Raw genomic sequence first — 22,136 nt, 5'->3', positions numbered from 1 at the left:
GATGAACAACTTAAGAAAGTCCTGTGTACTCCATGATGCTTCTTTCACACTGCCTCAAATCGATAATGTTGGATAGGGTTTGCGCATAGGCCAATCGAAGTTCTTTTTTTCCCAATTTACTTTTCATCTTAGTCCAAGTGAGAATTTTGGACTTGTCTCTCCCACTTTGTTTGCTGTCGATTCCACCAAATGGAAGCATGACCCTTCAACATAGCTTTTACAAACTTGACTTTACTGTCGTCTACTAGCACCGTCACTCAACAAATTTTTTTTTGTCTAACTACTCAGAACTTTTCTTGACTGATTAGCCAATCAAGACATTTCTTGGGATCCTACCATCCTGAAAAATCAGCAATATCCAACTGAACCCCATGATCTCCTTTCTCCAACACTCTAATGAATCTCTCCTCCAATCCCCCACCCTTCAGAGCGTCTTTCCCTCCTTGCATGTGGAATGCACTTCGTCCGGCTGCGAATCATCTCTTGACTCAACATCTAACTCGTAAACTTGTTGATGTGGTTGTTGTCAACACAAGACTAGAAGTTCTCGCATCATCTGATCTACTTGTCTCTGTAGCTCTTGGATCTTTAGGCTTGATTGTGCCTTTCAACTCTTCCACGTCTGCTGGCTGCCATGGTGGATCAATAAAACCTGCTCTATCCACCTTGACACAACAAATCTCGAGGAGAATGAGAGTAGAGAGAGGAAGTATTCAGCCACACAAACAGCCTTAGAAGAGTCCAATAGAAGCTTTGAAACAGGAGAGAAAACCATGTTAGAGATGAGTCCTTCAAGGGGCATGTGTTGGTGCTCTCTCTTCATGAAACATCTGAATTTTCTTCATAAGAAATATCTTTGGCCATGTACACATCCTTTTTATGCACAAAAGGAATAGAAAAAATAATGAAAATTTGGACTTCTTTCCTAAATGTGAGAATTCATATTTTTTTTTTTTCTAACTCCCCCTATAGTACGTAAAACAATCCCTTTCCAGCATTATTTCTTGATGTGCACATCACCCATCTCTGAAATGAACCATCTATTTATGCACCTCTCGCCCAAATCCCACCAAAATTGGAGTTCGACGTGCTATTGAATTAAAATGAAATTCTATCACTTAATGACTATGCTACCCTTTGACATTTCAATAAGGGCTTACCTTAAAGAATAATAGAGAAAAATCACTGAATAATGAAATAATAAAAGAAAGACCAAGTGTAACAAAAACTCTAATCGTGCCTTGACTGCATCAGTTTCTAAACAAAAATGTACACTTTGGACAAACACAAGTCCTTGTTGGTGCAAAAGACGCTTGCTAGATATAATGGGAACTTATTTTAGTTGCCTTGCGGATGGAAAAGATTGCATGCTCCATGAAGCAAAATTTGTAGCCTTGCATTATTGGCTGGATGGAAATGATTACTTGCTCCCATGGGAACAAAATTTATGCCTACTCCCTCGGGCAAAACGTACTTTGGACTATCTTTTGGATCCCAAATTTTAGGATGTAATCTGCTCCTCCTAGACACAAATCTTAGAAATTTAAAAATAAATTGGAATCACACCCTGAAACTGCCTAAAACTATCATATCTAAAGAGTGAACACAGGCTGTCAACTTTGGACAGTAAGATCTATGTGTTTGAGATCTCAAATTCAATGTTTTTTTGGAAATTATTAATCTGGTGATGCTAAGGCAAATCTCAAAATAATATATATATATATATATATATATATATATATAGACACACACACACACACACATATCCTTCTAAGCAGATGGTTTTTTTTTCCTGCGGGAGACAGTGTAAAACCTAGTTTGCAAATATGTTCTGTGTCCTTGAATGGTAGTTTTTTCGTTTGTGGATTTTTGTATTATAGGATTCCTGTTCCTTGATCATTAGGTGCATACGAGAGCGATGTCCGTCATGTATTTGGTGGATGCAACTTGGTCATATTGTGTCGAGATTGTCCATAGATGTTTCTATGAAGTTTCTGATAAGTGGCCGGTGCTATTGTAATTATGGACATATTATGCCTATTTTGTGCTGGATAGTAATTTATCATGGATCAGAATCTGTATATTTCCTCATATCACTTTTGAACATTCTTGCACTGAGCAGGTTTGTTTTTTCCTGCAGATCCGTGTCCTTGATCTTATTCTCAAATTATTTCCGGAAGATTATGCAAAAGAGTCCCAAACAGCTCGTATCCTACTTTACAAAATCTTTTATGATCAGACGGATCAAGGGATTACTCACTTCCTTCTGAATCTGATTAGGGGTTTTGACACTCATAAGCAACCCAAAAGGTACCTTGCACATACTTTGACATGTATTTTCATTTTGTAGTCAAGCTTCATACTTATACCAGTAGACTTGCATGCCATAGACACAAATGCTCATGCACATGTTTCACTTCTCATATTTTATGCTGGAAATTACATGAAGAGATGCTCTGTTGTCTTCTTGTTACTGGATTGCCAACTCCACTAATAACAAATGCTATCAATAATTGATTGCACACTGAATAGGTGAGGATTCCAAAATAGGCGAGGACTCCAGTATGGTTGGACGAGCTGGTTCACCAGTTTTGACAGGAATGTGGTCTCTTCCAAAAAAAAATTAAGTTTTTGATTATAATGCTTACTTCTAAAACATTTTGTTGTTGCCTCGTCTGCACTTTATGACAATGCTTTTGTGTTTTTAAATTGCATTTTAGGTTTGTACTTTTTGTAACTACTAAAAGCCTTATTCTGGCACTCATTTTCTTGTTGTATCAGTGATCTTGCAGATTTGGTGGAAATGGTCCATTATGTTTTATGTCTTATGGAAAATCTTCAAGCACGTGGGTGTCTAAGGGTATGAGAACTTTCCCATTTGTGTTCATTGAGATATTGAAATTTCAGATAAATAACATTATCCTGTGATAAGTATGACTTTTATCTGTCTGAGGTATATCATGCATAAGGAGGAAACATCATTAATTAACTTGATCAGATTATCTCATCTGGGTCTTCTAGGGGGGTTTGAAAGCTGGTTCGTTCGTCCAATTATTGGCATGGTGCAATCTTTTCTCCCTGAATTTGTTTTATCAATAAATGACGAAGACATTTTTCTCGTCTCTCCTTCCATGAGCCATCTTTTTATCTCTCTCCCCTTTCCTCTTTTCCTCTCTCTCTTTCTCTTTCTCCCACTTTGCTGATGTAACTTCCCTCCATTTCTCTTCTGACAAGAAAAGGGTTGGAAAAGAATGTGCATTGCTGCCAGAAAAGAAAGTGCAGCGCTGAAAAAAAGAAATAAAATGCTTCCAGAATGAAAATGCAGCTAAGATGATAAAGAAGAAATGATATCTCATCCTTCTCTCTCTCTCTCTTAAAAAAAAAACAAATCTTCTATTTGTAATCTTCGTACCAAGATTGTTACTTTTCTTACCTCTCCCTTTCTCTCTCTATCTCTCTATATATATACAGAATACTGTATATATGTCTATCTTCTGCACTCTTTGCTTTTTTTCTTTGTTTTTCTTTGCAGTAATCTACTTTATTCATGTCCTTTTATTGCTTTGCTATGGCGTCTCAAAACATGGTCATTTTGTCACTAGTAGTCATTGTAAACTAGATGACATATATTCTATGTTTTGGTGGAGCTACTGGAGTTATCCCTTCTTATGCAGCCAACAACCCGTTGGGACTTCTCACAACCCGTTGGGAAATTTGGGCTTCTCCTGTCAATGCAATTGGCCAGATGTTCCTTTCTTGGAATCCAACCTGACATATGACAAAGGACTTTCTCCCTATCAACTCCTTGCTTTTACTCTTTTCTAACACCGAAAGTTATGAGCCAGATCTTGGATCTTTCTGACATTATGGTGGTTTGGAAATATCTTCATGGATACCACACAAATGCCTCAGAACAATAAATCATGCAGCATTATACATTGCTTTAATATATTCAAGGGTTCATCAATTTGTCAGTTGCCGTAACAAAATGTGTTACTGATTTTTTACAGATTTTTACCAAGTGCTATATCTTGTTGCTAGTCTTGATTATAGTTACAAAATTGCTTTTGCATCTTGTACTAGTCAACTTGTGTTTCCAAGCCTCTTGATTGGTGACATCTTTGAAAGAGGCATTCTTCTCAGTTATGAGCCTTGAAGGGCTGATCCTGTGTTCTCTTATCTAAAGCATGTCTCTTATGTAGCCTTTGATTTTCAATGCTTGCGTCAGTCATCATTATCACCATCATCTTCATCATCATCATAGTTTTTTTCCAATTAATTGGGGTTGGTTACACGAATCCGGGTCAGCCATTCTGCTCTGTTTAAGGCCATACCCTCAGTGAGGCCATAAGTCCACATATCTTTTCGGATTACTTCCAACCCCGTCTTTTTGGGCCTACCCTTGACCCTTTTCAATCCTTTCAATTGAACTAACTCACACCTCCTAACAGGTGCTGTGCTGGGTCGACGCCACACATAGCTAGTCCACCTAAGTGTACTCTCTCTCATCTTATTGCCTATTGATGCCATACCTAAACTTTATCGAATGCATTCATTTTGGATTCTATCCCTTCTTGTCTTGCCACTCATCCATCTCAACATCCTCATTGCCGCTACACTCATTTTATGGGTATATTGTTTTTTGTCTGCCCAACATTCCGCCCCATAAATCAAAGCTGGTCTCACAGCTGTCTAGCTTCATTGATATGCGACGATCTCATAAAATTCCAGTTGCACATCTCCACTTCTCTCACCCAGCTCTAATTCGATGTATGACATCTTCCTCAATCTTTTTATTTTCTGGGATTATAGACCCAAGTTATCGACAATGCTGTCTTTCTTGTACTTCTTGGCCGTCATTCTTAACTACTTCTTCGTCTCTACTCCTATTATTACTAAACTTGCATTTCATATACTTTTTCTTAGCTTGGCTAATTTTAACATTTTTTGATTCTAGAGCATCCCTCCAAAGTTTTAACTTTGTGTTGATGCCGTTTCGGGTCTCGTTGATCAAAACTATGTCATTTGTGAGCAACATGCACCACAATACCTCATCCTGTAGGTGTCTAGTTAAGTCGTCTATAATTAAGACGAAGAGGTACGGGCTCAATGTTGACCCTTGATGTAAACCTATTGTCACTGAAAACTCACTCATCTCTCCACTAGTTGTTCGCACACTAGTTAGTGCTCCATTGTAGATATCTCTCACCAAGCTGATGTGTGTCTTGGGGCTCCGTTCTTTTCCAACAGCCTTCAAATCAATCTCGAGTTATTTTATCATAAGCTTTCTCTACATCAATAAAGACCATGTGGAGGTCTTTTTCCTTCGTCCTAAACTACACTATCAGTTGTGTAAGTAGGAAAATAGCCTCCGTTGTTGACCTTCCTAGCATAAAACCAAATTGATTTTCAGATACCTTGTGTCAGTCAAAGATGAAATTCCATCTATGTCTTTGACATTGCTATTCATCTATTTATGGTACTGGTCATATATCTCATGAGGTTTCAAATGGCCATGTATTTCAGGTCTCCAAAAAGGCAAGGAAACAGACAATGAAGAGAAAGTTGGCCAATAAGGAATCCAGGAAAAATGAGGGGCTGATGAAAGAGCATGCAGAATTACCCAGTGCAAGTGGGGACATGAACCCTGAGATTAGAGAATCCATTTTAGATCCTCTAATCAATGTTGCTGACCCCAATGATGAATCTTTATCCAGCATAATTTCTGATGGAATCAAAGTAAATGGCTCCATGCCATCACCGACAGGTGATCATGGAGTGGTCCTGCCTACAACAGAGCAACCAGCTAATGACTTGGCTAAAGATGGTGCACAGATTTGTAGTGATGTTCCGAATCATCAAACTTGTGGAATTGATGGCTACTCTGAGGATGATACCCTGGATGACATGGTTGAAGTTGACCTGGAAGTACCTAAGCTAGTTGCAACTTTTGCAGACAACACTGTGGTTCAAAATCTTTGCTGGTTGCTGAAGTTCTACAGAAGCAACTCTCTTAGTACAAATCACTATATAATCTGTCTTCTGCGTCGCATTTCTGATGATTTGGAGCTCTTCCCAATGTTTTTTCAGGTTCATATTGAAAACTGAAGTTTCTTTCTTGTCACCTTAAACTATCTTATGCTTATCTTGTGTCTGTGCATGTTTTTCTCTGCAGCTTTCTCTTCTTTGCATATTCTATGACATCCTAGTTGAACAACAAACATCTGGTTCTAAGGATCACAAAAATATAGTTTCATTTCTCACCAAGTTGGTGACAAAATTATTTATGAAATTGAAGAGTCGGCCCCTTCTATTTGTAGAAATACTATTTTGGAAAACACGTAAGGAATGCAATGACATCAATGCAGAATTTTTATCGCATGAGATTGAAAATTTGATGAAAGAAGTTAATAAATGGAGAAATGTTTCTATTGATGGTGAGAATACAAATGAAGAAGCTGGACCTGTGATAGGTGGAGAACGGTCATATAGAAAACGTGTTGCAGATTGCCTTGGCGAAGATGAAATGGACTTTGAGATTTCAAAAGGGATCAAACATCCCTATGAAGGTGGTTTACAGGAAGAGTTTAAGAGAAGTAACGACCAAGATGGCCCTTCATGGAAAAATCTGGAGTTCACTTCGGTTGATCAGATTGCTGATGATTTAATTTATAATGAAGGCAAGAAAAGCAGGTAAGCTCCAATTGCATATTTTGTTTTATGTTTGTCACCAGCTAACTATTTCTACTGACTCTCACAGTGAGCACGGGGGAGTTCCAAAAAGAAGGAAGCGCTTGGTTTTCGATAATGATAAGGAAGATATTATCAGGGATGTTTATGAGAAGTAAGTGTTATTTAATGGGAAGGTTTTGGGCTCATATGTACTGTCCTGTGGATACCATGTCTTGTACTGTGGATATTCATTAGAATTGGTCAAATGAATGCTCATTTTTTTTTTACTCGAAAGTTTTTTATTAGGCGTATGTCATGTTTGCATTTTGATACTATTGTCAAGAACCATGTGCTCCTAGTTTTATCTAGGTATCATCTGTTTATATTTTATGTTTGTTCTTGTTATTTTAGAATTCTCATAGCATATGATTTAGCTATTTATCTTCTAAGTGTAGTTCCTTTGCACCAGGAAACTTATATTCCCTGTTTCGTTGTTGTAAGTTAAATTACTAGTGTGTCAGGTTCTTTTTAGTGATACTAGTGTTCTTATTCTTTTATATGAGCTGTTTGATGAATGGTTTCTAACTCCATCACATCAGGCCATAAAAATTTTGGCCATATGCATTGTTAATGGATGTTAAAATGGAAATAAAGGGAAATTCAGTAGCCAATTTCCAATATTTAAAATAATTAGGAGTCATAAAAATATCATGGGTATTAGGACGTAGAGTCATTATATGTTTATGAACTAAATATGATATAAATTTTCAAATATAACAAATATAAAAAGCATTTTATGAGAAATAAATAAAACAATGGGTGTTATAGCAGATATACTTATTATTTTCTTTTCCCGGTGTAATTGTTATATTGTTGCATAAGGGCTGTTCAATTTAATAAAAAAACTTCTTATTAATACAGTTAATTAATGCGTGTTATGTTATTAACACGTACAAAACTTGTATTATAGCATGCCATGCCTATAATGTGAAGGACAGGGACCATTAGCATTATAACTGCCACCATTACTGTTATTTCATGTGGTTTTTGAACCATAGTTTGAAGGGATTGGTTGGGAATGATTCCTTCTCCATTATAGTGCTTTTATATTGAATACTTCTGGTTGCAATATTTTCTTATGATCTTTTAATTCTTAGAAATAGCTAACTCATTGCTTTCTGTTAATTAGCCATCCTAGAAAGCGGATACATGCCTTCAGCAAAGAGCAGGAGCTGATGATTACGTACCTCTTTGAGCAGTGGGTATTTAAGAATTGATATTTGTCCTATTTTTTATCTGTGTCTAGAAATGTATTCTCTTAGCCAATTTTGTATGAATTGTTTCATATCTGGCTTACACATGAAATTTCTCTCACAATCTTTGCGGCATTTTTACATAATTATAATTATGTTTGTGAAGGTTTGAGTGAGGATTCTAGGGACCTTTTCTTATTCCCTGTTGTATGCTCGCGATATTAACAGGTTTAAGGAGCATAAGAAGTGCAGCCATCTAATTGCAACTGCACTTAACGACAAGGGCATGTATTCTGCAAGCCAAATATCCCGTAAGCTCAGGCAACTTGGTCTTTGTGTTCCTCAAAGAAAAGGGCCATCTAGAGGTGCACAACCTTCTGTTCATGAGCCTGTCAAAGACGTGGATGCGGTAGACAGAGAACTGGAATCTGAAGAGGAAACATTAGCTGCTATTAGGAATAGGTAGCCATTTTGGATTTTGGAAGTTCTTACATCTGCAAGTAAAGGTAGTTTAATATGGCTACTGCAAACCTTAATTTATTTAAATGAGAAATCTCTAGTATTGCATACAATGGTTATTTAGAATCTCTGAATCTCTTACATTGGTGGGTTTCTAACCCTTTGAGAAAGGGAAGGACCTCCAATGACTTGTTAACAATTTGCAATTCCATGCAATTTTCATTTTTATTGAATATTTGTTGCAGAAGGAACCTAGGGAGCTTAGAGCATGGCTGGTGAATTAACTTGATGTAACACAAATACAATGATGTCTGTGCTTGGATATTGTTCATGCATTAGCGACTGTAGGATCATTTTGTTTAGATTGTTTACATAAGAAAGAATTCTATGTTTCAGAATTGGACTTACTTCTTAAAGAAAATGAATCCTGGACTAACATATTGTGTGAAAGATTAGGGTATTTGATGCAGATCAAGAGATTCTTCAATCAATATTATTTAAATTTTTATTAGATTATTTTTACGAATTACATTTATTTAGGAGTTAGGGTCACGTCTTGGTTTTTAGGAAAGCTTGTCTTTTGTTTGTAGGGTATTTTTTATGTTGTTAGGGAGGCTTATCCTTATTTTTGGTAGTTTAATGCAGGATAAGTAAGTGGTTCCTTTTTTTTAGAGACTGAATTTCTTCTTAGTAAAGGGTTCGTTAAGGATACAATAGTCTGTTTTATTTTATTTGTAGCGTGTCGATCTTTTAGGAAGAATTGGTTTGTTTTGATAAGTCATTTTCTTTTCTTTTTGATTGAGTTGTTTTGTAAGGAGCCTTGTCCAAAAGATATGTACATGAGATACCAATTAGCTATTAGTAAGAAGTGTTCATTTTCTAATTTAATAAGCAGATCTTTTAGGAGGTTTTAGGAGTGAATAAAAGGGGGTACGTCCCATTGTAAAAGGTGGTTTCTTTAGTGAATAAAATGAAGTTTAACAGAGAGAGAGAGAGAGAGAGAGAGAGAGAGAGAGAGAGAGAGAGAGAGAGAGAGAGAGAGAGAGAGAGAGCTTTTCTCTTGGTTCTCTTCCTTGTGGTGTGTAGTAGAGATCTCAACTCTTTGCGTTTATACCCTTTTTCTTGCGATTTCTTCTCAGTCCACTCCTTTTCTCTCTAAAAACAGAGCTGTATTGTTGGTCATTGGCTACTAGTAATTTTCAGCTCTATCAGGTGGTATCAAAGCGTAGGTTCTTTATGGGATCATGGTGTTTGTTGATAAGGCATCATGGCTGCTGGATGTAGTCGATGGCCGGGTATTGGGAATGAACCCATCCAGTGAGAACAAGACCTTGGAGACATTGAGATAGAAGTCTTGAGAAGACAAATTGAGGAGTTGGCCCAACGCTTGGCACAAAACCCAGCTCTGACACACCATGATGACGACTGTGAGTCAGAAGCTGCTTTTGAGAACCTGTTCTATGCATATGCTCTGCGTCAAGAGCCTCATGTTCGGGATAGTAGATCTTGGGATTTCAACATTAAAGTTTATTTACATGAATTGAAGGAGAACATTATTGATTTTGGCATAGGTTGTATTGGAAATCAAGAGGTTATAGATTGGCATCTGCTACCAATTTTTTATGCGTATTTAGATAAAGAACAAGATTTTGTAGGACATTCGGTCTACGATGATCAAAATTTTGAGGTTGAATCGATAGTTGACGAAGAAAAAGATGGACTCAAAGGAGAATCAATATGTGAAGTTCGTTCAACATTGAAAGTGCTGATCTCGAAAATGCTCCCTTGGTATGTTTTAGGGCTGAGCATAAGCAATTTCAACAAGGACATAGCTGAACTGATTCAATTTCAACAAGTTTATGTGACTAAATATATTCTGTCGACATATAATGACCCTTTCCTCAAGGGTTTCTCAGTTTCAATGCACAATTATTGTCTTTTGATTAGTGTAATAAACTACGAATCTCAGGATCGTGTTTTCAATATTCAGGTTAAAAAAGGTTGTAAGACTAACATGAAATTCATTTTAGCTTATTTCAAAACTTGAGGACGAGTTTTTTCCAACTAGGGGACAAGGATGCACATCAAGAGATTGTCAAATCCATTATGTTTTATATTTTTGTTTTGATTTGACAGGTTTACTTGTAATTTTTATTAGGTTTTTCTTTTTAAGGAATTATATTTATTGAGTTAGGGTTACGTTTTGGTTGTTTAGTAAACCTTTGCCGTTTGTTTTTAGGATATCTTTTATTTTGTTTGGGAGGCTTATTCTTATTTTTGGTAAGTTTAATGCAGGATAAGTAAGTCCGTTTTACCCGTAATGGGAGAACCAGACCCCGTCAAGCATTCAAGCCTCTCCTACCAGAGCATTCAAGATCCACCTACCATTACCAGCCTTCACGGTGAAGGCTTCACCTCAATACCACAGCCACCACCTTAACCACCACCACTCTCGACAACCCCTACCCAATTACCCCAGAAACCCTCGTCACCACAACAATTACCACCGCTCTCAGCAACCCTCTTCTTTCTGATCCACCTACCATTACCAGCCTACACCTCAATACCACGACCACCACCTTAAACACCTCCACTCCTGGCAACCCCTACCCGGTTATCTCAGAAACCCTCGTCATCACAACAATCGCCACCACTCTCAGCATCCCTCTTCTTCCAGGGTCCCCCACCACTATAAGCCAGCCCTCCCCCTAGAAACCCCAAAGACCCGCATCACTTTCGTCCTGCTCCTTAGCGCAGGAACCCCCATCTTTACCAGCCCCAACTTCGCCCCAAAAACCTCAGAAAACCACCTCTCACCCCGAGAAACCACCTGTCCAAGCCACCACCACCCCACAATAAGTCTCACCATTTTTAGTTCTCTTTTTCTCAAGGTCCGCTTAACCTCTCTCAACAGACTTCCCTATCCTCAAACCCCCCAATTCTACCTCTTCATGTAGTCGAAGAGCAAAGCCCAAAACTTTCTTCTCCACCACTCCTCAACGCCACTTAGCCCAGCCCCTAACCCCACTTTTCAGCCCCTGCAGATCCGTCTCCCCCAAACTTTTCCACTAGAAGCTTCGCTCTAAGTGGCAGCCAACACACCAGCCAGACCCACCCATCAACCCAACCTAACTCATTCCCATCCTTGTCTTCACCCAGATCATCATGTTACTTTCTTCAACTCTTCTACTCATATTTGGTTCTCTACAAATCAAGAGATTACAATCCGTATAGCATGCTTTGAAAGCGCCTTCATAGGATCTTTCCAACCTCAATGCAATGATGTCTCAGGCATCATCCTCTGGCTGCAACATTGATTAATGAGGCAAATGCTTCACAACTTGAAATTTTCATGGGTGCCTTCATGGACAATGTGCATCACTTGCATCATGCTTTTCTAAACATTAGTTTTGATGAAATTGGCTGCATCATTGTTTGCACCGTAGGGATGGAAGTTGATTTGTAATTTCTATCTATTTTTAGTTTCTTTATTCACTTCATTATTGTGTGACCCTTAAAACTTCTTATGTTAGAATTTGACACATTATATGGATTACATGGAATTTAAGGAAAATAGTGATAACTTTGATAGCTTTTGAGTGAATTATGGTCATCTATTGTGTGGTCCTGATTTTACCGTGATTGTAGATCAAGGAGGAAAAATAACAATAACAGAAAGCATGTCCAAGTGGAGGGTGCCAAAACTGCTGGAGTTGAAGGAAGGAACAAAATAGGTTTTACAGAGGACTTTGAGTCTGATGATGAAACATTGAAGACAATTCTAGAGTAAGTTCTTTATCATGTTGTACGAAATTCTTTATTAAAGTTTTTCTTTTGTGCTATGATATGTATGCTTATAACAGAGTTAACTTCTAATGATTCAGTATTCATTTATTTATTTGGTTTATTTTTCAAATCATTTTTCTTTTTCTTGTTTTTGTTTCTTTTATTGAGGATCTTTAAATAGATCAGTAAGTTTACAATCCTATACAGGGTTATTTCTTGTGATAAATTGCTCGGCTTTGACTATATATATAAACATCATTGTTTCAAATTTCAACTCTTTATAGACTTCTGTCTATGATGCTCATCGTAATCCAGCATTCAAGATGACTCACCTACATATATTAATTAGATTACCATTGGACATTACAGACATAGTCCAAAATAAAATTTCTTGAATGTTGTGATAGACTTCAATCTATCGGATTTCTCATCCAATGGGTAAAAGTGATTGTGTCCTCGTACCCAAAGTGAATAGTCTTATAGTATACAATCTATCTCTATTTGAAGTCTCTTACTGAAGCCGTGTTATTTAAAAACTCGTTGCTGTAGAAAAATGTGAATTCAGTTTTCTCCAATTTTTTCTCTTTCTAGATTTTCTCCAATAGTCATTGATATTTTTACTAATCTTTTATTCTTACTAGTATACTAAAAATGTTGATTTATGAGACATGCTTCACATCTTGAAATTTTCATGGGTTGCCTTCCATGGCCAATGTGCATCACTTGCATCATGCTTTTCTAAACATTAGTTTTGATGAAATTAACTGCATCATTATTTTGCACCGTAGGGATGGAAGTTGATTTGTAATCTTTATAACTATTTTTAGTTCCTTTATTCACTTCATTATTGTGTGACCCTCAAAACTTTTTATCCTAAAATTTGACACATTATATGGATTACATAGAATTTAAGGAAAATAATGATAACTTCGATAACTTTTGAGTGAATTATGGTCATCTCTTGTGTGGTCCTGATTTTACCGTGATTGTGGATCAAGGAAGAAAAGCAACAATAACAGAAAGCATGTCCAAGTGGAGGGTGCCATAACTGCTGAAGTTCAAGGAAGGAGCAAAATAGGTTTTACAGGGGACTCTGATTCTAATGATGAAACGTTGAAGACGATTTTGGAGTAAGTTCTTTATCATACTGTACAAAATGCTTATTTAAAGTTTTTATTTAGTGCTATGATATGTAAGCTTATAGCAGAGTTTTCTAATGATTTAGTATTCATTTATTTATTGGTTTATTTTCAAATCATTTTCTTTTTTTTTCATTGTTTTGTTTTTGTTTCTTTTATTGAGATTGTTTAAATAGAATAGTAAGTTTACAACCCTATACATGGTTATTTCTTGTGATATATTGCTCGGCTTTGACTATATATTGATATACATCATTATTTCAAATTTCAACTCCTGATCGACTTCTATCTATGATGCTCATTGTAAGCCAGCATTCAAGATGAATCACCTACATATGTTATTTAGATTACCATTGGACATTACAGAAATATTACATGGAATTTAAGGAAAATAGTGATAACTTCGATAGCTTTTGAGTGAATGATGGTCATTTGTTGTGGTCCTGATTTTATCGTGATTGTGGATCAAGGAGGAAAAACAACAATAACAGAAAGCATGTCCAAGTGGAGGGTGCCATAACTGCTGAAGTTCAAGGAAGGAGCAAAATAGGTTTTACAAAGGACTCTGAGTCTGAAGATGAAACATTGAAGACAATTCTGGAGTAAGTTCTTTATCATGTTGTACATAATGCTTATTTGAAGTTTTTCTTTAGAGTTGTGATATGCAAAGCTTATAACAAAGTTATCTTCTAATGATTCAGTATTTCATTTATTTATTTGGTTTATTTGTTAAATCATTTTTTTAAAAGTAATGACAAGCCTATATAGGGTTATTTCTTGTGATATATTGCTCGACTTTGACTATATATAATAGGGTTATTTCTTGTGATATATTGCTCGACTTTGACTATATATATATATATATATATATATATATATATATATAGATAGATATATATATGTGTGTGTGTGTGTGTGTGTGAAAAATCCTAAAAACCGTCTGTAAGAGAAGTGCTACAGTGTTTCGCCTCCATCACAGACTTGCTATGTCCGTGGCGGTTTATTGAACGGACGACGACGCCCTTTGCGGTTCCGCGTGATTTTTTGGACTACCACAGACATACTAGGTCCGTGGCAGTCGAAAAACACACGTCATTGGATTTTTTCGAACAGCAATTAGCCTTTCCGCGAAATCACTGTAGCATCTCACCCATCGGTGTTGCGTAGATGCTTCCCATATATATATATATATATATATATATATATAGGAAAATGCAGAGATTAGCCCACTAGCTCATATGAACATATTAGTCCTCAATCTGGGTCAATCTGACGGTCACGACTTTATTTCATGTTTGAATGCTAATTTTTTTTATACAAATTCAAATAACTTGAAATTTTAGGCATCCATTCTTCTCATCAAGGCACACATAAACATTTCAGAAGTATTTTGGTCAATTTATTTCTTGTAAATTATTTTTTTGATATTTTCTATTAGATTATCCTATTTTTGAAGAATAAATGCTTAAAATTTCAAGTTATTTGGATTTGTAGAAAAAAAATTAAAATTAAAATACGAAATGAGGCTGTGACCGTCAAATCCGCCCAGATTCAATCTGAGCCATTGGGCTCATATGAACTCGTATGTTCATATGAGCTAGTGGGCTAATCTCAGCATTTTCCTTATATATATATATATATGTGTGTGTGTGTGTGTGTGTGTGTAAAAACCTTAAAAACGCCTATAGGCGAAATGCTACAGTGTTTCGCTACTGCTGCAGACTTGCTATGTTCGTGGCAGTTTATTGAACATACCTGCCGTTCGATGCGGTTTCGCGTGATTTTTTGACGTCACTGACCTAGTATGTTCGTGATGGTACCGCCACGGACATGCTAGGTATGTGGCGGTCGAAAAACGCATGCTGTGCAATTTTTTCGGACGGTGATGAGCCTCTGGGCGAAAACACTGTTCATTTTCGCCCATAGCCGTTGTGTATTTTCTTCCATATATATATATATATATATATATATATATATATATATATAGGAAAAGTCTTGAAAACGGCTATAGGCGAAGTGCTACAGACCTATAGTGTTTTGCCCCCATCACGGACATGCTATTCACGGATCTACGGGAGCTGTGGCAGTCCCCCCATATTTTTTGCTTCAAATTTGTGTGGATGTGTGAACTTGCAGCTCTTCTGGACGTGTGAACTTCTGATTTAGTATTTTCATGGCCATCTGCCTCAAATGATGGGTGCTTCCTCCATGGCCCATCCACCATGTACATATTTCATGTGAATGTAAAATTGTGAATGTAGTAATTTAGTAAATTAGGTATCTGGCCATTTGGTTAATTGAAATTAAATACTCAAATTACAAAATCAAATTGAAGTTCTAAACTTACTGAGAGATATTTTGGACCTTTGCCTGATTGCTGCCTCCTTACCTAAAGATCCAGTAGCGAGCCTATACAAATCTAACTCCATCATTGCCTTATCCTGCACTTCAAGATCAAGGTTGAGCTTCACATTGCAATGGTTGAGAGCATCCATGAACTCAGGCCTGCTATGTACTTCAACATCAGTGTAAAAGTGAGCAGCGTTAAGGTAATATTTTGCTAAGTGTAGGGGCCTCTCAAGCTGGGAGCTCTATTTGTCTTCAATAGTCTTCAAAAACGGCCCATACCGCTTTTCATCCCCCATAGATCTCTTGATTTCTTCCTTCGTATCCTGCATAGCTTTATGGATATGCCCCATAACAGGTTTCTTCTTAGCATCAAGCAACTTGAGAACCTTTGCCAACGGGTGAAAGATTAATAAGGCATACTGGACCTGGTTCTAAAATCTTGAATCCATGATAATGTCCATAACAACTCTTTCATCAGCTTTCTTGCACCACGTGGACTTGGTCCAATCCTCAGACACAAACCTGGACCGCAATTTGTCCTTTTTCTCAAATAAAGATTGCAAGGGAAGTATGAGGTGGCAAATCTACTCACCCCTGCTTCACCAAGTCTCTGTTCTCAGTAAACTTTCTCATCATGGCTAGGAGTGACCAATATAGAATTCCATAAGTTAAGTAGATTATCGTTAATAAATCAATGCATTAAAAATACTCAAAATCAATAACAAATGGCCAAAGAAATTGGTATAGTACTAAAATGTATACTTGAGTGTGACTGTACAAATAAATTGTGACTTTCGTTGCCTTTTCGATGGTTGTCATGAACATCTTTCTCTTACCAATGGCCTCAAGCATGAGGTCTATGCAGTATGGTGCACAAGGGGACCAGAAAATACGTGGTCGCTTATCCATCCATAATCTAGTGGCCGCCATATTAGCTGAATACATATCGGTCACAACTTGGACCACTATATCCTCCCCTATCTCCTTTATACACTGGTCCACCAAATGAAAAATGAACTCTGCATCATGGGACTTGTTTGAATCATCAATAGACCTCTTGAACATTGTCCCTAATGGACAATTTACCATCAAATTCATGATGCTTCTGTGCCTCTTATCACTCCAGCCATCGGTCATTATTGTGCAACCATATACACCCACTCATCACTATAGGTCTTCAAGTAGTTGTTCGTTAGCTCCACTTCTTTCTTGAGTACTGGCCCTTTAAGCTCATAAGTAGTTTGGAGCTCTTAACCGTGGCCCAATGTTTCCAACATGGCCTTGAAGCTACTCAAGTTAGCGGTATTGAAAGAAATGCATGCTTGGAACATCCACCTCCCCAGATATTGGATGACCCTTTCTCTTTTGTCCTTCTTTAGATGGGTCTCTAAGCTTGTTTGACCCTTTTCTCGTGGTAGTACCTTGGGATCAGGGTGGGGTAAGAATGCATCCATAGGCCCTCTTGTTCTTGTCCCTATTAGAAGAACCAACCTCAGTATACATGTGTTCTTCCTCTCTTCGATCTCCACTTATATTTACAGCCCCTATAAGTTGATCTCGTTTTAATCTTACCTCCTGTTTCTTGGCTTTCACCCCTCCAAGTTCTCTAGCATCTTTCTCCTGACCGCAGCAGGCACTAGTTTGCATGACGCCACATCCCCTTTAACGCCGGCTAAATACATCTTCATTTTGTTGATGCCGGCATTATAACAATTTTAGCAAAACTTGCACTCGATCCTATTCTTGTCAAGAGGATTTGGACAAGTTTCAAACTTCCAACCTGAATCAGTTGGCCTATTTGATGCACTAAACGTCATTATCCTCAATGAATAATAATTGATCAAGTATCAATCAATGTAAATTAAAATCAATCACCACATCAACAGACCTGTAAAATAGATATGATTAAAGAATTAAGTCATTAACTATTACTTTACAATAAGAAACTATTCAATATATAAGGCATTAGTTTCACTTTCACATAAGGCTTAACCCATTAAAATATCACTTAATCAATTATTTGTCAAATAAAATAAAACAAAAATAATAGAAATAGAATATCAAAACATGACACATTGTACAAAAAAAGAATCAACTATTCATAAAAGAATACGATGTATGCTCAATTTCATCGTCCAAATGAGAAGAAATTCATTAATCACAAAAAAAATCAATATTTTAACTACAAACATGTAAATATAACGTAAAAGAAAAAAAAAATAAAATAAAAAACACATGATTCATAACATAATATGTTGTAGCAAAATAAAATAAAAACCCTCCTTAAAATATGATAATACTTTAAAAATATCAAAGTCATATCAATGTCGGTGCAAACCTCGTCTATTGGGTCTCTAAAAGAAGCTCCAAATCCACCCGCGAACTATTGTCTTTGTTTTGGAAAGCAATCGAAAAAATAAAAAAGTTATCGATCTTTCAATAAATCTCAAAAGAGTGGTTTTTGGGGAGTTTTTCTCACTCTAAAAGCCACAATTTTGATTTTGGGGTTTAGAATGTCCTCCCAAAACCCTTTTCCCCCCTTTTTAGGTGAGAAAACTGACTTTTTTTAACCCCACTTGAGATGTTTGTTTTTTTTTCCCTGCCGTTTGCAAGTTGTCACGGGGTGGCGCCTAGGCGGGTGCCCAGACATTAGTGCCTTGGCGGCACCTTGGCTGCCTAGGTGGGTACCCAGTGACAGGCCCCCTTGTGACCCCGCCTAGACGAGATGTTTTTTGAATTTTTTCACCTAGGCGGTCGGGCGGTTGAATTTTCGAACATTATATCCCATAAATATGGAACCCAAGATTTTAATGTACGAAAACCTTGGATCGTAGTTGATGACAGCGCGGATCTATTTTGAAATGGAACTGGATTCCACTGATGGATGGAACATGGTCCCCTTTTTTTGGGAGCAAGATCCCAAAATAGAAAAACCGGGGTCCCTACAAGAACCTTTGCAGGAACCGTGGGATCGAGGTTCCGTAGCGGGATCGTCACCCTACCCACAGGGTTCCCTTAACTATGTCTTGGTGTATTGTGAATTTCACAAAATTGATATGATGAATTGAAGTAAGTTATATTTAGCTCTGGACTTTATGGTAGCCTTAAGCATCAATTTGGTTTCGAAATTGACAAAGAAATCTTCTTTTTATTATTCATGAGAATCTTCCAATTGTAAGTGATTGTCTTATATGTATACATCAAGGAGGCTTTCGGTTACAAAAGATTTTTTGTGGTTGGCAGTAATAGGGGCCATTGTTGAAGTTATGGTCCCAATTTTCAGTATTGATGGATATTGAATATCTTGAAGTTCCAGGGATTTCTTCTATTTCATCCTTTACAGCCATTTATTCTGCTACCGATATCACTTTGGCATGTAAAGTTACTTTTATTTGGATAACTGGAAGGGAAGTAATTTATACTTTCAGAAGAAATGTACAGTTTTCCAGTTTTGTATTGTAGAACAGAATTAATCTATGGCTATTTATAATTCTATAATATATAAAATGGATTAAATTGTGATTGGACATTCTCACAATTAAATAGTGACTAGAAATTGGAACTCAATCGAATGCTGAAAATCTGGAATGATCAATACTCTTAACTGGTCCCGCCTGTTTCTCAGGTGGTCCAATTGTGTGCTCACTAGTACAAATTATGGTTATTTACTCATATTTATCTTGCACCAGGAAAAAGATCCGAAGGTCGTCTAAAAAAGTAAAGAATGACCATCTTAGTTTGGTTCAAGTTCCGGTGACAGTAACTCATAGTAACATAAGTGGTGCTTCTCAGCATGCAGTGGACTGGTATCTCACATCCCTCTGTTAAAAGCATTTCTTAATTATATATTCATTTATCCTTTTCTAGATGCATGATGAAAATGGAATCTTCTTTCACATTTGCTCTATCTTCTCTTTTCCTTGTTAGGTGAGCTGCCTAGCGCTTTTGTTTTAACTCCCCAACTGTGTGTACATGTAGGGTAGATCATCTGCATACTTTCAGTAAGCTCTTTATTTGATGGTATATTTTCTGCACATTGGCTGTGTCCTCAACAAGCTCTTTTTTCTTCTTTTTGTCCCGACTGAAGTTCCCAACTGTGTTTCTTCCTTGCAAATGCTTCGGTTAAGTATGGTGCCTAACAATGCAGTTCATCTGTCCAAGCATACAAGTCAATTGGTTGCATGTTTTTCATTTCCCATATGATGCCCAAAAGCTCTAACCAATGTAAACAGAAAGTTTACATCCTGAGCAGGTAAGGGGCGCCCCTATGCTGGCCATGATTCCTCCTGATATTCCATTGTAGGAATATTTAGCCCTTGTTCAGCAGCTTTCCTGCCATCTTATAGATGACTATGATACCTGCAATTATATTTCAACGAAATCAACCCAATCATTTATGGCAAATGATGAAAACAATCCAACCTTCGTGTTATAATTTTTATTAATTTTCTTTATGATAATTTTCCATGATATGTTTTAAAAGTTGGAAGTCCGATATACCTTGTTCCTCCAAGTGTTAATGGTAGGTAACCTTGCTTTGCAAGAAAGAGGTTCGAACCCAAGGCCTCTCCCATTTCAAATCGAGTGCCTTATTATTAAGCGACAGGCTTTTAATTGCTTTTAAGTTTCATTGCAAGTCACATGTGGCAACCATAAATGTGTTTGTGCCTTGGTACCAAAGTCATTCTAACTTTTTGTTATACATGCTGAAAGCGTTTTCTTTGTCAGGGATATACATGCTAAAGAAGACGACGAATTAAAACTTGCATCCTTCGGACGTCAGGACATCCAAAGAATCAAATCACAATATCAGTTAACAGGCAATGAGGTGATGATGGATGGAATGGCTGCCATGGAGAAAGCCAAGGATATGGCTGTTGGTGAAATGGAGAGCTCATTGTTGGCCTCGTCCCAATTGTTACCAGATGATAATATGGTTGATGACTTGGGCATTGAAGATGATAATGTGGAGACTGTTGTGTCTGATGTTAGGCCAAAAAGGAAAATGATAATCTATGATGATGATGATGCCGAGTAATGCGTGCATGTATTTCCGAGTGTGGTTTTTGTGTCAACATGCCAATTGGTCTTTTGCTCAAATGGAAATTGCATGGAATGATTGTTGATAGTAATTGTCCAAATTACATTGTCTATGTATTTTTATTCTGGGAAATTCTACATTGTCTCGTTTAATTTTCGCAATTCGAATTAATCATAAGCAATTTGTTTTTTAAGTAAGTGCGATGTTCGTTGAGATAATTACAATAAAAAGGAAAAAGAAAAAGAAAAAAGAGGAAAGGAAAGGGAAAAGGAACACAAGAAGAAAAAAAAAAGAGGAGGAAAGGAAAGGGCATCTAAGCAAATGCTAATATGAAGAGAAAGGAGCCGTAGCCAGCTTAGCTAAGGAGTCCGCATTAGTGTTAGCACCACGTTGAACCTGAAGAAAGGAAAGACTATGGTCCTAAGAGCCAGAGTAATTTTTTACATAATCGCACTAAGCTTCCACATAATAATGTTTGGCTAGATACACCATGAGATAACATCGATAGAATCTCCTTCAATGATTACTTTCTGATACATCTTGTTCAGGTGGGACACACCCATCCTCATGGGTCAAGGCTCAGCTTCATTAATCTTGTAAGGATGGAGGCAACCAGAGTAAGACCAGATCATACAATCGATATGGTCTCGAAGGAGGCCTCCAAAATCAGACCGTGCTCTTGTCGCACTTCCATCGAAATTGAGCTTGAACCAGCCTTTTGGTGGTTTTGTCCATACCCCACGAAGAACCGCAGTCAATGGAAGAGAAGCAAATGCCCAACTGACTAGACCGTTGAATAGTACAGCAAAATTGTGGGGAAGTACCTAAAACGACATTCAAAAGTTCTCTGATTTATCGCTTTTCAAAGGACATGGACATGGAGAGATGCAGCACTAGTAATTCTCCATTGATTAACCCCAAAGATGCAAAGGGGTTTCATATCTGTCGTAGCAGAATATGAACATCCTAAGGCCAGGGTCTGTGCCAGTTCGCCAAACTAGCAAGCCAATCCCATAACTCTGTCATATATTTGTGTTTGAGGAAGAGATGATCGATCGCCTCTTCATCCTCTTTGCAGAACAAGGAAACATTAGTCATAATCATGTCCTTCCTCTGTAGTTGGTCCACGGTAAGCAACCTCCTATAAGCAAAGAGCCAGAGAAAGAATTCGACTCTGAGGCACCTTACACTTCCAGAATTTTGCACGGTGCTTTTTGTCCCCAAAGTATCTATATCTCTACATCTCAACATAAACCGATTTGGTAGAGAATTGCCCTCAGTTCTAGGCTCCAAATGAGCCTATCCTGTTTCCACAGGAATAAACAAAAGCTATACAAAGCTTCTAGCAATGCCGAGTATTGTTGTACAACCATATGGTCCATCCTTCTAATGGAAAGGGTGACATTCCACACAGGATTACCATCATCTAAGGTGAAA

At 37.3% G+C, this 22,136-nt stretch overlaps 1 protein-coding gene across 20 annotated transcripts in view; it reads left to right on the top strand.

The window, feature by feature from the left end:
- ATIM (timeless family protein) overlaps positions 1-20,893 on the top strand; it is a 73,409-nt gene extending 52,516 nt beyond the window's left edge. For 10 of the 20 annotated variants that reach the window (XM_020666583.2, XM_020666581.2, XM_088864047.1 and 7 more), the window contains 12 exons: positions 2,141-2,310; positions 2,782-2,860; positions 5,527-6,090; positions 6,176-6,693; positions 6,761-6,844; positions 7,862-7,930; positions 8,154-8,387; positions 12,033-12,170; positions 13,169-13,300; positions 13,780-13,911; positions 19,348-19,464; positions 20,387-20,893. In XM_020666583.2, the coding sequence (XP_020522242.1) occupies positions 2,141-2,310; positions 2,782-2,860; positions 5,527-6,090; positions 6,176-6,693; positions 6,761-6,844; positions 7,862-7,930; positions 8,154-8,387; positions 12,033-12,170; positions 13,169-13,300; positions 13,780-13,911; positions 19,348-19,464; positions 20,387-20,696 (2,547 nt within the window). In that variant the 3' untranslated portion in view covers positions 20,697-20,893. Of the gene's footprint in view, positions 1-2,140; positions 2,311-2,781; positions 2,861-5,526; positions 6,091-6,175; positions 6,694-6,760; positions 6,845-7,861; positions 7,935-8,153; positions 8,432-12,032; positions 12,171-13,168; positions 13,301-13,779; positions 13,912-19,347; positions 19,465-20,386 lie in introns of all 20 variants that reach the window. The other 10 variants (XR_016053563.1, XR_016053561.1, XR_016053583.1 and 7 more) reach the window with 6 other exon arrangements.
- Positions 20,894-22,136: the final 1,243 nt, after the last annotated feature.

The sequence above is a fragment of the Amborella trichopoda genome, chromosome 1 (assembly GCF_054954075.1).
Source record: "Amborella trichopoda isolate Santa Cruz 75 chromosome 1, AtrichopodaSantaCruz75HAP2 v2.0, whole genome shotgun sequence".
NCBI classification, from domain to species: Eukaryota; Viridiplantae; Streptophyta; class Magnoliopsida; order Amborellales; family Amborellaceae; genus Amborella; species Amborella trichopoda.
Note: the sequence above shows the minus strand (reverse complement) of the source record. Positions and strands in the feature narration are given on the sequence as shown.